The following is a 17,801-nucleotide window of genomic DNA, read 5'->3' as shown; positions in this document are numbered from 1 at the left end:
TCTCACACAAATGCATGCATGCGCACACAAACACAACACAAGTATTAAGTAAATATTTGAACTTAGGTGTTTGAACCTTTTTATCTTAAAAATAAACTTTATTTTTGTTCCAGCTTAACAAAGTATAAAAATCTAAGACAGAAACAAAATTGCCTTGCAACATTGCAGCCACTAGAGAGCGTAAGCTGGAGGAAAAAAAATAAATAAATAAAAAAGAGGTGATGGAACTGCTGGAGGGTGACAAAAATGCATTCCAATAGCTAGGAAAACATGGGCCTTAATACAATAATCTACACAATTTGCTGTGTGGAATACAGCAGGAAAATCTAAAATAGAAAGGCTTGAAATTCATCCCAGGTGATCCCTAGGAAAATAAACAGCCTTGACATGAGAATACCTATTGAGGCACACTGATGAGTATACCATCCATTTCATTTTGCTGGAACAGCCTCATCCTTGGAAACTTAATTCTTTATATTTAAAAAGGCACACTTCACACAGCCCTTAAAACACCTCAAAATATGCTTCGAAAATCTTTAGCTCTTTTTTCTGTTAACGACAAAACATTTTGAAATAAATTATCTGAAAAATAATCTCAAAAATAACATATATATTTGAACTAATTATAAGCAAGGGCTGCACAGAAGCACGTTTTAGTTACTAGGTATGCAATGAAGGCTAGAAATATCACAAGTCTCATTCGCTATTCTTGAACTCATGATGCCACCTGCTGTACAACAAATATACTGTTTAAACTCCAGAGTACAGGTGGACTATAAAAGGAATATTTAGTGTGGTCCTCTACTCTAGTTCTTTTAGCTCTTTCGTGTAGCTACAATACAAAAATCTAAATCCTTGCCCTGTAAATTCAGATCTTCAGAAGACTGAAGACCCGATAATAGGTTCATTCAACTGCTCTAGCAAAAAATAAATGAGTACAGTTTACCAAATATCACATTTTATTGACATCAAACATCCTTGTACTAAACTACACATAGCACTAGCTATAAAAACTGCAGGTATTTGTTATACCAAATTGATCACAAGCCATTAACGCTAAAGAGTCTTGCAAAGTGCTTGTTCCTACCTTCCATTCCCTATGTCAGGTTTCCCAAAAATTATTATAGGTGTTTACTTGTCATCAAAGCCATGATAGCAATTCTTTTCTATTGCAGCTTATAAACTCGTTTTTCTAGATCATTTCCCAGGAATGTAAGTAAACAACTCATTTTGAAAATTACGTCTTCTCTTCTGGTTTTGTTCACACTAGCTGAAAATGGAAATTAACTAATTTGAGAAAAAGGGCTTCATAAAAGTTAGCCTACTGCAGCAAATGATTTTGGTACATTATGGTATTTGGAATATAGATACCTTTACTTACCTAGCATTTACCTTCATTTACCTGATCTATGAAAACCTGAAAATAAGCTTTGCTAAATGCTTCTGTATGCCCAGTCTAAAATACTCTTTATAATTTCTCTTTATAAACAGTGTTACCACATACACAGTGCTGCAGGCTGGCTGCTTTCTATTGCGCCCTGCAACAGAAAATTGTATCAAGAACTAAACAAAAATGTTATTTTTTTTGCCTTTATTTCAATAGGTTGGGAAGCCCCTTTTTCTCTAGAAGTCAGTAATACAAGCAAATGAGGAAGCATAACACAGTCTCAGTCTAGCTTTGCACAGCAGTTGAGCTCTGCTTCACAATAGCCAAGGATTTTTTAGTACAAAAAGCATTAAATCAAAACCACTTGGAAGTTTATTTGGAGCTGTAAGCTGCAATTCTCTTTGGATGTTTGTATTTTATCTTTTATTTCCTTCTGATAGCATTGTCAAAATACAGTCACCTACAGAACAACGTAACTCAGACTTTTTTGACAGTCGCTCAAGCTACTGTTGAAAATCACATAATAGATTGCTCCTATTGCAGAAGATGGTAGTGGTCGCTCAAGGTTATTCACCTGTGACAGCAAGTCATGTTCTCATACAACCAGTCTTCTGGCTGAGTATTTATTTATTTATTGTGCTCCAATGTTTTACTATTTAAGCCATATGATATGCAAAGAAAGTTAAAGGAACTTCTGCACCTGAGCTGATATAAGAGCTTATAATAATGGGAAAAGGTGGTCAGAAACCACATTTTTTCCCCAACCATATGAACAACTATTCTGAGCTTGATTGAGGACAAAACATTTTTCAAGTCAGGAAATTCATACTAATTTATGTTCCTAGAAACAGAATTATCTCCCCCAGAAGACAGCACAATATGGACAGTGATCAAAATGATTTTCTGACATCACAATTCATGTTCAGTGCAGAAGGATCACCTTTAGGTGAAGAGAAGCTTTTATGCTTCTTCATTTTAAACCTTCAATACTCTATCAAGGATTTATAAATGATACCTGTAGGATAGCTGGACTTGAGTTGGACTTAAGTTGGACTTGACCCTTACGGGTCCCTTCCAACTCAGGATATTCTATGCTTCTGTGCTAATATGTAACTGTGCTAAGGAGAGATTTAATAAGAGCACAAACTATTACCTGCACAAAATATCCGTAATTGCTGTACTGGTGATATCAGCTGCAAGTGGGTTGTGAAGAGGTCCACAAATGCTCCAGGATAGACAATGAAGATAAAAATCCCAAATCCATTAAATCGTACTTGTTCTCTTTAAAAAAAAAAAAAAAAAAAAGAGGAAAAAAAAAAGAAAGAAAAAGAAAAGAAAAATGAAGAGCAGTTATTGCACACAGCAAATGAAAAACTGGGAGGTTTTGCATAGCACACATTTTTGACTATGAGAGTAATTAAAATTACAATTATCAAACTAACTTATTCCTCCTAACATGAAGGATGGAAAGATAATTAAACTAGAGGATATTTTTTCCTGTAATTGCCACTTTTAAACAACATGCATTTATTTGGCTGGTAAAAAACAAATGCTCAACTTCAACTTTTTTTCTGCCTCCTGGCAATAACACATGAAATATAAAAAAAAAAAAAAAAAAAAAAAGAAAAAAAAAAGGAGTAAATTTGCTTTCAAATAATATTTATTTTAGCATATATTTAAACATTTGGGGAGTCTATTAGGTAAAAAATGGCAACCTTTATTATTGAATTTCAAAATAGTCCATGAAAAATAATCTGGAAAAGCAATGCCTTTCCTTTAACAGCAATGCTTAGAGATTTCTGGAATTTATCATTTCTCTCTTTGTCCTAAGCGAAATTCAGAGTAAACTGTAAAAGTACAAAAGCGAGGGAAATGTCATCTGAAAGTCAATAGGGTAAAAGGACAAATGCTATTTAAATATGTTAGTAGCTGACACTGTCATACAGATAACAGTTTCAGAGTTTTCACAATTGCTTTTAAAGGGCACTTTTTGGAATATCTATGTGAAGACTTTACGAAGCTAGATATTTCAGAAGGGACTTGTAAGGGCATGACAACCACGTTTCAAGACAATTATTGCAAACAAATCACCTAATCTCATATCTTTTCTGTGACGGTACACTGGGCAAAGCATTATATTTAGTCACTTTTCATACAATCCCAGCTGCAAGAATGAAGCACATATACAATAAAAGGAGACAAAAAATTATGAGAAGACATAAAATTACACAAAACAAATCAGAACAAAGTAATACATGAATTCTCTGCAAGTAACTCATAAAAACTGCCCTTACTACAGATTAGTAAGGATAATCTCCTGCACATGCCAGATTTCATGACTTGGGTAGAAGGGATAAAGGGAAGGAGAAAAAGGCTTTTTTGATATAAGCCTTGACAAAGCTAAGGCTTGAGTATTTTATGCTTTTGTAGTTCATAGCCAATACTACCTTGAACTGAAGCTGGTAAAAGTATGTAGGGAGTCAAAATGATGTACCATAAAATATTATTATTATATACAGTAGTCATACAATTCTCCCATAGCACTGCTATTTAGTAAAGCCTGAGGATGGACCTTAACAGCACTATAGACCCAATCTGTACTAGGAGAAAAACAAAAACATAAAAACACAACACAACAAAAGGACAAGGAGAAAACAGCAGCAGTAAGTTGCTGTAAACGGAAAAAAAAAAATAATCTCCCAAATTTTAATGGATAGTATATTTACAATGGACAATCCAATTTTTTTCCTCCTTGAAATAGATGGGAATCAATTTTTAACAAAAACATAACCCAAAGCTGAATATTCAGAGCCACTGCCCCAGATCTTGAGTGAAAGTATCATACCACTAAGGTATAAGAATTATTAATTCTGGTTAAAAACAGCTCCATAGTTACTCCTGGATTCTCTGCAGTTAGCCAGCAGCACATGAAGGCACTGTAAGAGAAAGGAAATTTTCTTGTCTCTTCCTGTCATGGGATGAGCAAGAGCAAAGAGCTTCATCCTCCACAAAAAAAAAAAAAAAAAAAACAACACTGGATATTACAGAAACCAAGCTTAAAGACAAACGGAGTATATGAAACACACAGGGTCCCACATCACTCCTTTGACTGAGAACTTTCATTGCTATAAAACAGGTTGTAACAGGTCCAAATGCAGTCATCACTTCTTATTCTCAAGAAAATTAGTGAAACAACTTAGGGCTTCATGCCCATGGGACAAATAATGCCTATGATGTCCCCAGGAAATGTGGAGGACACCTAAATACCAGTTCTGATAACCACCACTTAACCCTCTTATGTTGGAGTGTCATTTAACAGTAATTGACTAATCACCAAATAACATCTTTGTGAAATAATCATCACAGTTAACAGTGACATTAAGAAATTCATCCGTGATCAAAATTAACACTTCTCTGACATTAACAAGGGCAAATCACATCTGACTGAGTTACTGCTGTTCACATGCTACTTCATGAGCTGTGTTTAAACAAACTAATTTAAAATCTATTTTAAAGTACCATTCTACAATAGCATGCAGGTCCTCTTCAAATGCCACAGCTGCAGAAATGAAATTACTGTATGAAAAACAAGATCAATTATGAGCAGAATTACTAAACCTGGCATATTTACAAAGCAAAAGTCTTGTCTCATGATCAGTAGAATAGGCACTGTATTAAAACTCTGTCCTTTCTTGTACATCCTTCCAGACTTAAAATCTAAGGAAGCTATGAAATACAGAATACACAGACTCTCTAGATAAACTGAAGAAATGCTAACAATGTTCACCTGTAATTGGAATATTAGTCTTTCTTGGCACATAGTAAGAGAAAAGTAGTTTGTATTACCGAATAGCTGCCACCCCATGGCCGACTTCGTGTATCACACCACTGATGAGGATTGCAGAGAAGAAATAGGTCAGCTGGCTGACAGGCAAATTTACACCAGGCACCTGTTCATGTGGGCATGACAACAAAACAAAACACACTAGGAAACCAAGAGGTACAAAGACAAATCATCCTGCCTCTAACCTTGCTGCTCTCACTCAGCTTTCTCAGCCCACCAACACAGCAGGAGCCACACACACAGCACTACTGGCTTGTACCTCTTCTCTCTGTTTATTCAATCTAGTTTAAAATACACTGAATATACATTCTTTTGTTGAAGGTTGAAAAGCTCTGCAGGTGAAAAAGCCTTCTCCCTCCCCTTCTCAGTCCCCACAACCATGACAGAGCGTGCCCTACTCTATATTAAGCTCCAGAAGTTTATAAAAACACACAGACTTCAGCTAAAATGAGACAGATTTGGCACTGTGAGCAATAGTTTACAATATCCTGTAGATATTGTATGCGGTTATTGAGATCTTTGAGATCTACCCTTCAAAATAAAAAAAGTAATACATTTAAAACTGGAATTGTCAGTGTCTCTTCTCTCTTTCACCTTCTTGTCTCTTTCACATGACACCACCCCAAATTGAAAAGATCAAAAAAAAAAGAGTAACTTCTGTCTATTGTTCAAGCTTTGGCAGCCTGCATATGGCAAATTAACACTAAAAAAAGCACTTGCAATGAAGATGTTATTTTAATTGATGTAGGACATAACATGCAGCCCCCCAGTTCTTCCTGTGGCTGTGGATTCCCACCATTCCCAAGCTCTTCTCTGCACTAGTTATGAGATAACAGCTCCTTCCAGCCAGGCTCCAAAGCCAGTCAGGAGGAAGCCTCCCCTCTTTCCATGGGACAGGGATGAGGACTGCTCAATTCCCACCTCCTCTCAGCTGCCGTGGCTGCAGTAGGAAGACGGGCTGCTGACTCAGGGACAGTTGCCCTGTCTGCCCTGCTGCTCCCCACGCTCCTGGCATGGAGCACCCCAGAGCTAACAGCTGCTGTGCACATGGCATGAATTGTGATCCAAAGGCAGAAAAGAGATGCGATGGGCAAACATTTCTGACCTGCCTGTAAGATCCTCTAAAAACGACCTCATGTGACACAAAAGGCTGAAGCTCTTGGCTTCTGTTCTCCAGGCATCAGATCCAACGGAACAGACCCTATCCAACCCTACCTTCATTGAGTCCTGCCTGTTCCTCAATTACGTGCATTCAACTATCCATGAAGAACTCTGCAACAGCTTGATGAGACAATCTAGCTAAAATCCTTTGGAGAACTCTCTTCACTAGTGTTACACTGAATCATTGCACAAAGAACGTTCAGTGTGACCATGACCAAGATACTTATCTTAACTGGCATGATTGTGCCTCACTGTACGAGGACAGCTGCTCTTCACTCGTGAGGCTTCCATTGCTGGCATTAAAGCATTAGCTGGTGGCACTACTGGAGCAGTTAACTGGCATTCTCAGTGGCTCTTTGCTCCAGGAGCATGGGAGGACAGACAGCTATAGGAAAAGTTCCCATTGCAATACCACCGTGACTATATCACATTAGAAAACAACACTGAGTGCTTTCACATATCATGTCAAAGAAGCTAGGTTAAGATACACCTAAAGAGGGAGCTAAGTCTTGTGAAGAATTCACGCAGTATTTTGTTAACAAGCTTTGTCACCTCATATTTCACGGTCTTCTGGAAACGCCTTTAGTAAAAAAAAGGTCCTTTCCTAAAAACTGATCTGTTTCTTGCCCACTGTTGCTAATAGACAACCAACACAAGGGGAGGAAGCTAAAGAAAAACAATCCAGTTATCTACAGATGGGTATATTGGATAAAGTACATGGCTGAAAAAAAAAAAAGGATGGGTCCAAAAATCTAAATCAATAAAACATAAGTGTAACTCCCTTTCTCCAAAGAGGAAGGATAAAGGCTAAGCAGATTTATGCCAAAGGCTGGCTAAAACACACTTAAAAATAAAAATAAAATAAAAATAATAAAAAAACCACTCTCTCCTCCAAGGCAGTCAATTAATTATTAAACATATTGATGTCTAATTTAAATGATTAGAAGGTCCTCCTCACTTGTTCTTCACTTCTTTGCAACCACACCTGGGTCACTTTTAGTGTCACCTTACACTACCACATTGCAGTCAATAGAATACTCAAACTCTTTGAAGGCAGAATTACACAACTGTGATGGTTGAGAAACAAAACAAAAGAAAAGAACCACACAGGTCACCTTAGGAGAAGAAACCTTACCTCCTTACATGACATTACATTATCTGTATACAATCTATCTTTTTCAGTACTGATCTCTGCTCTTGGTTTGAGTGCAGTGATACTGCCAATGAGCAGTCATTGCGGAATCCATTCCACATTGAAACTGTTAGTACTTCTGCTTTCATAGTTCACACCAGATTACTCGCTAAAGCTCATCTTCACTTTGCTCACCTTTTATTTATGTCACTTTTGCAGAAGAGCAGAGTATTGCAAACGACTACTTTATTTTGGCATCACAAAAGTGGATGGATTCATGCAGTTATCTCAAAAAATGAAAATATAAGAGAGCTATATCTTATTCTGGAATGCAAGACACACATGCTTAACACGGACCCTGTTGGCAGGTAAGAAGTTTTCAGTCCCATGTTCAATTTGTGCTCTACTAGACACACAGCATACCACCAAGACTTCCTACTCCCTCCTGCCTGCTTCTGGAGATAATTCAGGAGCAGGCTGTGGGCCAGGTGACCACAGTGGCAGTACCAGCAGTTCTCTCCCAGGTTACCACTTTTGCCAACACATACTGCATTTGCTGCATTCACCCTACATGTGTGAAACAAATCCAAACCATCCCAAATACACCGAGCTTATAACGCATGCTAACGATCAGGCTGCTCACGCAATTTATTTAAGTCTAGTGGCATACGGTCAGTTTAGCACTTACGGGAAGGTCTGTCAAGGCAGCACACAATTCCCAACTGCTGTTTGCTAGACTAGCTGAGCAATAGAATAGAGCAAAATGGTTGGATACCACTGCTCTAAGCCATATGGTAGAAGGCAGAGCAATCTTACAGGACTTTTTGCTTTCCTGGAAAATGACCACACATTCTAGCCAGACAGCATTCTTGGTGAAATAAGGTTAGCTAGGAACCTTTCCAGGTTAAACCTGTTGTAAGGGTAATGTTACTTCCATTACTGCCTTAGGTATTTTGATGCAAGATATAAAGACAGTATTTGCAATCTTTCCTATTCTATAAACTACATTTCTTCCTAAAACAACACAATCTATTGTCCAGCATCAGAAATCAATTAAATAAATTATTAGGCCTTTGACTAGATACTGCCAGAAACAGAACACTCAATTTCACACTGTAAATTAGGCAGAGGTCCTTGAACAATCCAAAAACACGCGATCTCCTCACTAATGAATCTTTGTTTCCACAATCACACAAAGCTCTTTCCATTTCTCTCCTTCTCCACTGATGTTTTGTATTGTAATAAATGAGAACTCTTCTCTTCCTACGGTTTTTCATTTTGCAGATTTCAAGGCCATCACTGTCTGTACACTGCACAGCTCAGAGAAGGTAAATTCTTATTGCTGTTTTGTATTCTTAGTACTGGGATAATTTAAGACCTTTCCAAATTACCAACCAGTTCTCACTTCTGAGAATATTTAATATAAATTCTTTCACATATTTGCAATCGTTTGTCTTCCTCTCTCTTTACTACCTCCGCCCTCCATTTTTAAGGCTGGTAACAAACCAGCAACGTTTTATTTAAACTAATATTAGCAATTAGGTTATTCTTGCATGGGAGGATTTAAGTATCATATATCCCATTAAGAAGTTGGTTAGTACCCGTTCACAGCCCTCAAATGAAGACCTGAGGAGAGAACACTTACCACAACTTGCAGCATACGATCATTCTGGGCTTTTGGTGCCTCAGTTAGCATCTGTGTCAGCGTCTGCATCAGTGTCTTTCCAAGAAGAATAACAGAGCCAAACATGGCAACTATACCAAACACCATTCCCATGCTGAACCTGCAAAGACAGGCAAATAGTTCAGCAATACATGGGCACAGGAAGCTCGTGCATATTTTCTGGATATTTAACTTCACACATAAAGCTCATAGGGCAAAACTTACCAAGGGCTACTACTATTCATTCATCAACGAGGAAGTACATATATACGAGCTAAGGGAAACTAATGACACTAATAACATATTATATATTATTAAATACATTACTACTATATTTTCCTTGTTTAGTGTTTGACATCCAAATCACATCCTGATTCATCTTCGAATATTTTTATGCTGTTCTTATGCATTCTATTTTTTATTCAGTTACCCAACACATGTAACTTGCCATTAGCTATGAATAAAAACATAACTTTACAATGTATAATTTACCATGTTGCACCACACCATCACATATTTAGAAATCTGGATCAAGTGATGGGGTGGCATACATATTTATATAAGCTTTTTCAATAAATTTTGCATCTTCCTCACCAGCAATAAAAAGTGCTAAAGAACAATAAATGAGACTCAAACTTCTTTAAAGAAGAAAAATTAAAAGGTACAAATGCAAGACCAGATGAAAATCAATTACTTGAAACACATTTTTCTTCTCACCCATTCATATTTCATTAAATCAGTGTCAAAAATCATTTCAATTTACTTTAGTTCACCTAATGGTGAATTTTTATTCACCATTATTATTATTATTTTACACAATTCAATAGTTGAAGGATGTGATAAAGTCTATTTTCTAGCTGCAACATTTCAATTTACTACCAGTCCTTCTTCCTCTCACAATCACGTACTTGTTCTCTTACCATCCTTAATAAGGCTCACTGGAAATTAGCAATTTTATTTTAAGCAATATGCACTTGTAATGCTAATTAAAGAGACCGATGGAAACATTATACTGTAATAAATTATACACATTAAAAAATTGTGATTGATACAGAACTACTTAAAAGCAAAGTAAAACCATTAGATACTAGAGAAACCAATATGAAGCAGACTTCTCTTTCACAATTATCTCACTAATGGTAGCAATACAGGAAATGAAAAGAAATTCAAGCCTTACTTATTTTTATTTTCAGAGTGGATATAAAACAACACCAGGGAGGCAATTCACCAATAATTTTCCAAATCAGTCCAAAAGCATCCATATTGAACACCCAGCTTATTTACCCGTTACCAGCAGTCTGTGCAATCTTGGCAAGGAAAGGTGCAGGCAGGTAAAAGACAGAGCTAGAGCAATGTCCTTCTGAGTAGGTACAGTCACTGAATATCTGGGAAATCATTGGCAGCAGGGGCACAACTGTCTCTGGATAATTTGTAAACTCTAGTGATCAGGAGAGAGCTTGGTGTACAGTAATGGGCAGATCTGGGATATGAGAAGCTGCTTTCAGATCTACCTCTATAGAGTATTACATATAATAGCTTTATACTTAAAAGCTATGAATAGCTCAAACCACAGGCAAAAATGCAGTTTATAGATGTCTTGTTCTACAGCATCCCCATATGTAATCTAGCTGTAGATTTTTTAGCAGAGGGCATAGACTTATGCTGGCACAATCAATACCTTTACAGCAACCCTGGTTGGTTGGTTTTATCCTTAGCCTATAGAAATAACCACATCTAGGCATTCCACTTGTAAGGATGAAAAGCACAGATGTGGTGATAGTTGCTGCCTCTGTATTTGACAGAAAAGAAAAATCATGAATTTATACCATAAATAGAGAAATCTGGGTTTCCATCTCCCCCAGTTGTAGAACTGGTGGTTGAAGAGAGCTGTTTGCCATCGCATGTGAAAAGGAGAGATGCTCAAGCCATATGTCAGCAACCAGTCTTCGTAAGATGCCTTCAAAGAGCTGGATGACTGCAAAACAATGGAAAGTTAGTTTAACCCAAAACTTTCAGGAAGATTCTGTATCATGTGGCCAAGCAGCAAATCAGACTCATTTATATAAAGACAGATGTATAACTTCAAGTACATGTCCCGTGCATTATTTATATTTTGATATATAGGTGTGACCTGTAATACAAAAAGGCTACACCACTGTTATGATGCAAATCACAAGTTTAGGATTGGAAGAGAGATCAGCCATCCAGTGTTATTTGGCAATTGCAACCTTGTATCATCTTTCCTAGCATTAAATCACTTTCCGTAATTTTTACCTGCCTGGTCAGAAGGCTAAGGAATGAAGTGTTGATGGTATTTTTCTATGTGCAATTACATTTTAGTAAACGTAGAAGTTAAAAGATTTTAAAACTGCAACAAAGTAAAACACAATCTGTTGGCTTTCATTTGGCATCAGCTTGTTTCTAACATTGGTGAGATGTGGAGCAGAAACGTGGGTATTGTTTAGCAAGGGTCAAAATGAGGTCTATTTTTCAAACACCCTGACTGAAGAGACTGAAATATTTGATCACACCGTCAAAAAGCCAAAAAGTCTTTAAAAGTATCACCATATATCGCAACAATGATTTCATTCACTACGATCATTTTCCAGCATTTCGAGGTACCGTTGGAACTCCTTCCTGCTAATTCCAAAGATTTCCTTTACACCTTGTCTTTGCAATGATTGCGACCTGTGGACTATATAATTAATAGTTTACCACAGCAGTATCTAATATTATAGGCCAGGAGAAGTAGTTTTGCGATTGTTATTTTATAGTATGTGGTGTTGGTCTTCTCTCAACCTGCTTCGTGGAAGCTAGCATCAGAAAGCCTGCTGAAGGACAGCTTTCCTTAGAGGTGAAGGAGGAATCCATAGCTGAGGAAAAGCGTACCAGAGCTGTGAGCCTTCTGACTCTGGGCTGTTCCCAGGGCAGGAGTGTGTCTGACATAATCCAGACAAGTCTTCAGAGCTGCCTGAACTACAGCATTGTTCCCGAATTTCCCTGTGAGCAGCAGCACCTACTGAAGACATCAGGAATGCGCAGTTCACAAGGTGCTCCCCTCTGCCCCCCCAGAAGGAACTTCACAACTTTCTGGCTGTTGCTGAAACGAATTTAGAACTCGCCAAGTTCCTTGCATTCCTTCTTGTCTTCCGCAGCAACGGTGGGGAATAAGCAGCTCATCTTGCACAGCCATAGACTTTCTCATTTTGTTGAATTAACTAAAATTCAAGCACTAAAAAAGCCTTCCACGATGCCAGAGCCACTTGCTCGTCGTTCATTTATTACCTATTACACCATTTTATCCTTCCTACCCATGTGTTTATGCATAAATTCCTTCTTCAATTTACTGGTTTCACTAAGATTTTTGTTCAGTCAGCTGAGGACAACCATAGATGTTCTCATCATAATGCATCCCCTAGTCAACACTGGTCTTACCCTACAACATCACTACGTTGTCCACAACCATATCAGGGTTTGCTAGCCTAGCTGTAACAGAAGAGACCACAAGGAATATTCCATTTTTACGAAGCATACGTAAGCCAGAGAAACAAGGAAAACGCCTCCTCGCATAATCTTGAATAATTAAGAGCAAAAATATGCACAACATTAAGTACATTCGTCTTTTGGGACTTAAGGAAACAAACATCCTATTCACACGGGATCCCAAAAACCAACAACTAACTAATCACCACCAACAAAAAACTCACAAATGTTATAACTGGAAATAGAAATTTGGCACTTCAAAAATAGCTCTTATCTTTATCATATACAAAATCAACCTAGAAACTTCTCTCCTAGAAATTCCACCAGTGCATCCCACCAATTTATTGCAACCACACCACAGCTCCACTGTACCAGCAAGGCATAAACAAATACGCATTTTTTAATGAGAAATAACAAGATTACTGACCAATACTTTGGCCAAAAGACACCAAAAATAATTTTCCTTTGGGATTTTTCTCAAAAAAAGTTGAGTAAGTGGTGTTCATAACCATTAAATGACGGCATCCCTTTAATTTAAAGGCGTAAATGACTGCATTCCTTTTTTCCCCAATAGGATCACCACGTTACCAGGTGCACCCTCACGCTCTGGTATGAAGTATGTTGGTACCTTAAGTCTCATTTCAAGCTCCCTCCACAGACTTTGGCTCCACTTCTTTAGCTTGAGCTCTAAGTGATCTTTGTTATATTAATTTCACTATAAAAGCAATACCCTTTTTATTTATGCAAGCTTTCAAAATAATGGATGTCTGCTGAATACTCCGGGAGCTCCACAACTATCTGCCAGCAAGCAGGAGCCCTTAACATTCTTTCGCGCTGACAAAGTCTGTTCGAGAGCCCCGAACCATTTCAGCTTCCTGACCTTAAAAGCTGAAGGCTAACCTCGACTGAATGTGCCTAATGCATCTTTTATTTCTGATAGCAGAAGGAAGGACAACCTTCCACCCTTTTCACATCCCTGATCCTTCAGGCAGAATGAAATGGGATGATTTAGCATGCTGGGGAGCAGGAATTCAGGGGTCTGCCTACGTGATTCCCTTTTTTATGACCCAAACTTCGCTGGGAAACTTTCGTATCAGTGCTTCAGTAAAGAGCAACAAGAGGGGCTTACATTTCCAAGTCCCACACTGATTTCTTGCTGATTTGCTAATGCAAATACATCTTGTAATTCAAGCAATATTATGTGAATTTATTTATGCAAAAAGACATACGCACAGTTCCTCCTTTCATACTAATGAGTTTGAAAGGGTTGAGACTGCCACCCAAAAACGTTGGAAATCAGAAAAACTGTATAAGAGAAAACTGAGCATGAGACATTCAACACTGAACAAATTTACACAGAATAAACATCAACTGCAAGTTATAGCACACATCCTTTTCTTGCCAAAAATATTAAAAAAAATAGATTAAAACAATCTAATATTTTTAATTCATGTTCTGTGTGCTGTTTCAGTGTACTTAAATTTTAAGGAATGGGAGATCTAAGCAGGGACTAACTTTTGCTACAGTTGCAAGCAATCAAGGGTTATGAGTGTGGTGGGAGATGAAGAGTACTAGCAATAAAACAAGCATGAGTTTCCTGATTATATAAATCTGGTTATTTAATCCAAGTTCTATTTTGTTAGTGGTACTCACAATGAAACTTATCACTGAGATGCATTGCCATCAGATCCATCAATAAATTCACAGAAACCCAGCAGCTTCCACATCATTCCTGATGATTAATTACCTTCGTCAACTTCTAGGTAAACGTCACAGTTAAAATTTAACTCCTGGACTCTCCTGCCTGCTAGAGCATTCTAGGCATCCCCCTTCCTTTTTCAACATAACATGTATTACACTTGGTGTAATAAAACCTGAAAAATCTTCAGATAAATTATTGTCGTTGTCATTTGCATCATTAAAATGTACAGAGTAGTGTTTGACAAGAACAGCTTTCAACATTTGCTGAGCTCCATAACAATTAGCAGCAGGGGGAGCCAAGTATCCTTCAAGTTCCCTCATCACCCAAAACTCAGCTTTCCTTATAAAATTTTTCCCCGTGTTTTACACCGGTGACGAAAAGAACATTTGTTACTTTGCAGCAATGCAAACTTCAAAAAGCGAAGGAATTAGAGATGGAACATTTCCTTTGGTAGTTTCCTCATATTTAACTACCACAAGTCCTGTTTTGAATACAAAGTTATCTATCGATCGTTAACATATATATAATATATATATATATATATATATATATATATATATATATATAAATGAAAATATATATAAACGAAACTCATGCAGTGCACACACGCGTTCCTGGATAGAACGACACGCTGATGGCATATCTTGGTTTATGTGCTCCTAAATATAATATCAGTGGCATATTTTGGTTTTAAACCTTTCCTACTCCATGTGGAGGAAGAAGACGAGGCTGATAACGCTCTTTTAGGATTTATTTCTTTGAAGGACAGCCAGTTCCCTCTATGACTTATTTATTTGAAAGGCAGCTCCGTAGGGCCCTGATATTGTTTTTCCAGTGCACTACGAGCCTCCAGAAGGAGACGTACATTGCTTTTAACCCAAATTTCCGAGAAATGCCGTCAGATACAAGCAGAGCACATTTATCAGTTAAACGCGGGAGGGTCCCCGGGGGGGGGAGGAGGGGACCCTCTGCGCCAGGCCCGGGGCTCCCGCCCGGCCGTGCGCCCGCAGCCCTCACCTTGAGCAGCGTGTCCGCCAGGTACACGGCGCACCAGCCGCCCAGCACGCACACCACCACCGGGATCGGGATCATGGCGGCACCCGACGAGGAGGAGGAGGAGGCGGCAGCGGCGGCTCGGACGAAGGAACCCCCCCCCCGGAACTAAAGGTGTCCCGGAACTTTCGCGCACCGGCTGCGCCGCCCGCACGGACTCTTCCGGGCAACGGAGGAAGGGCGGGTGAAGGCGTAAGGGCCAGCCCCTCCCGCCGCTGCCAGACGCGGGCCTGACGGCGCCTGCGCAAGGCGGGAGGGGTGTGTGTGTGTGTGGGGGGCGGTGCCATGCGTTTTGTGGGCGTGGCCTGCTCTCGAGTGGGCGGGGCCACGGAAGCCCCGCCCCGCCCCGCCTGAGGGGGGGCGTCCCCCCGCCCCTCCCCCCCAGCGCTGAGGGCTGTGCCCCAGCCGGTCCCGCCCACTCGAAATTCACCTCAGCTATTCATTTATTTATTTATTTATTTATTTATTTATTTATTTATTTATTTATTTATTTATTATTTTTTATTTCTTGTCTTTATTTGTTTCCGGGAAGGGGTAGGGTGATGTGCTCGCACGGTCTCGTCACGTTGCCTGTTGAAGGGCGGGGGTAGAAAATCAAGAAAATGGCGGGGGGACAGCAGAGCTCCGCCGTGGGGGGGGTTCGAGGAGGTCGTGGAAGCGTTTCCCTGATGAGGGAGGAACAAAGTTCATTTCAACTGCTGAAGTGCCTCCAGAAATCATTTAACACATATTTCACGACACAAATAAAGCTTTGTGTGAGGCTGGTTGTGAGTGCCTTTCAGCCAAACACCCTCCAGACCATTATGTTACTTCCCTGCCTGCCATCACGCAAATTCTCTCATTTTGTGCCCCTCTCGATCCCTCGATACTCTCAGGCATGCCTTCATTCTTACTAGGAGTGAGATGTGCCCTGAGGTCACGTCATAAAAGTTGGATTCTTTGGTTGAATCCTTCCCTAGTTCAAATACTCTTGAGTTTAAGCACAGTACATGGATTCGGCAAACAATAAGGAAAAGATGTATTTATTTGCCTATACAAACTGTGAAATTAAACCTACCTCCCCCGCCAAAACAAAACAAAACAAAACATATCCTCAGTTTTCCCATTATTTCTAAAGATTTTTTTAGGAATGAAGACGCCAGTGGTGGGAGAGCCCTCTGCAGATGGTGTCTTCCAGTCTGCCTTTCCCTGCATGCTCCAGATGAAGTATCACTGGCCTCAGTTACTCAAAGATTACTCTCTCTCAAAGATTATGCCTCTCTGCTACAAATGCTTATTCCATCCATTCTTCAGCTCTAGTGCATTAATATGTGGGTTCACAGACTGTGCTGTGGGACAGCTGTTTTTAGGAAGGTTCATAAAACCAACCACAACCTGCACTTCGACACAGAAAGCTCTATAGAAGTTGTATTTTTAAGAACTGTGCCTGCGTCTGTGCTTTGAATCAAGATATAAGACAAGCTTTCCCTTTGCTAGAATTTAAATGTGTTTAATGCCATTTTTCAGTCACTTTTTAATTTTTTTTTCAGCTCTTTTTTTGTTCTGCACATGCATCTTCACCCTGTCCTTAACAAAACTGCTGCTGGGAGCTTTATTTACCAATACCAGCAAGAAGAAAATCATCTCTGCTCTGAAATTCTTGCTTCTCTTGCTTCCCTACTTTCACTGATAGCATAGCATTGCTGAGGGTCATGGGTAGGTCAAGCAAGCAAGTAAGGGGAGACAAAATCTAGATTTTGTTACATTTGTAAGATGGGAGTCCATCCCTGGAAAGTCCCTTAGACTGCCAATTGCGTGAGAACTAGTAATGCATATCTGGCTTGCTATACTAGTGAAAGCTAGTAATACATACCTGGCTTCTCTTATTCTCTGTGTGGTGAATTTCTTTGTTGTTCAGCCTGGAGATGCTTTTCCTACAAGCTCCAGATTTTCCATTGTCCTTAAGCCATTATTACACTTTGGTGGGAGCTGCTAACTGATGCCTTATGAGAACTTTGGACAGGATTCTGTTCCAACGTAAAAGCAGAATTACATGAAATGTATTCAGCCCTACATGCAGTCAAAATATAGTTTGTACAATGACATAGACAACTCTAGGGTGTCCCCTGCATCTAAACGAAATCATCAACAGAGTCCTGGAATAATCAGATCTGGCTATGGCTCTTCTGCCATGGTCCCGAATTTATTATACTCAGCTGAAAATCATTGAGGAGCAATGCCAATATGGTTAATTCTACACTTTATTGATTGAAAATGTCAAGTTTTTCCAAAGACCAACATGCATTTAATATAAATATACAAAAAATATATATATTCTAATTGTGATTTTTGGAAGAAATAGAGGGCAATATAAGTTAAGAACATGAGTACTTATAG

General features: G+C 38.9%; 1 protein-coding gene across 4 annotated transcripts in view; it reads right to left on the bottom strand.

Moving 5' to 3' along the window:
* MBTPS2 (membrane bound transcription factor peptidase, site 2) overlaps positions 1–15,639 on the bottom strand; it is a 36,094-nt gene extending 20,455 nt beyond the window's left edge. For 2 of the 4 annotated variants that reach the window (XR_011804749.1, XM_072027245.1), the window contains exons 1-5: positions 15,390–15,636; positions 11,014–11,162; positions 9,170–9,308; positions 5,234–5,337; positions 2,541–2,668 (exon numbers count right to left, since the gene is read on the bottom strand). Coding sequence is in view for 3 of the 4 variants with exons in the window: in XM_072027245.1 (XP_071883346.1) it covers positions 2,541–2,668; positions 5,234–5,337; positions 9,170–9,308; positions 11,014–11,162; positions 15,390–15,464 (595 nt within the window). In the remaining variant the exon portion in view is untranslated. Of the gene's footprint in view, positions 1–2,540; positions 2,669–5,233; positions 5,338–9,169; positions 9,309–11,013; positions 11,163–15,389 lie in introns of all 4 variants that reach the window. The other 2 variants (XM_072027243.1, XM_013109079.5) reach the window with 2 other exon arrangements.
* Between the last annotated feature and the right edge of the window lie 2,162 nt (positions 15,640–17,801).

This window comes from Anas platyrhynchos, chromosome 1 (genome assembly GCF_047663525.1).
Source record: "Anas platyrhynchos isolate ZD024472 breed Pekin duck chromosome 1, IASCAAS_PekinDuck_T2T, whole genome shotgun sequence".
Taxonomy (NCBI): domain Eukaryota; kingdom Metazoa; phylum Chordata; class Aves; order Anseriformes; family Anatidae; genus Anas; species Anas platyrhynchos.
The sequence above is the reverse complement of the archived record's forward strand: the minus strand, read 5'-3'. Positions and strand labels throughout refer to the sequence as shown.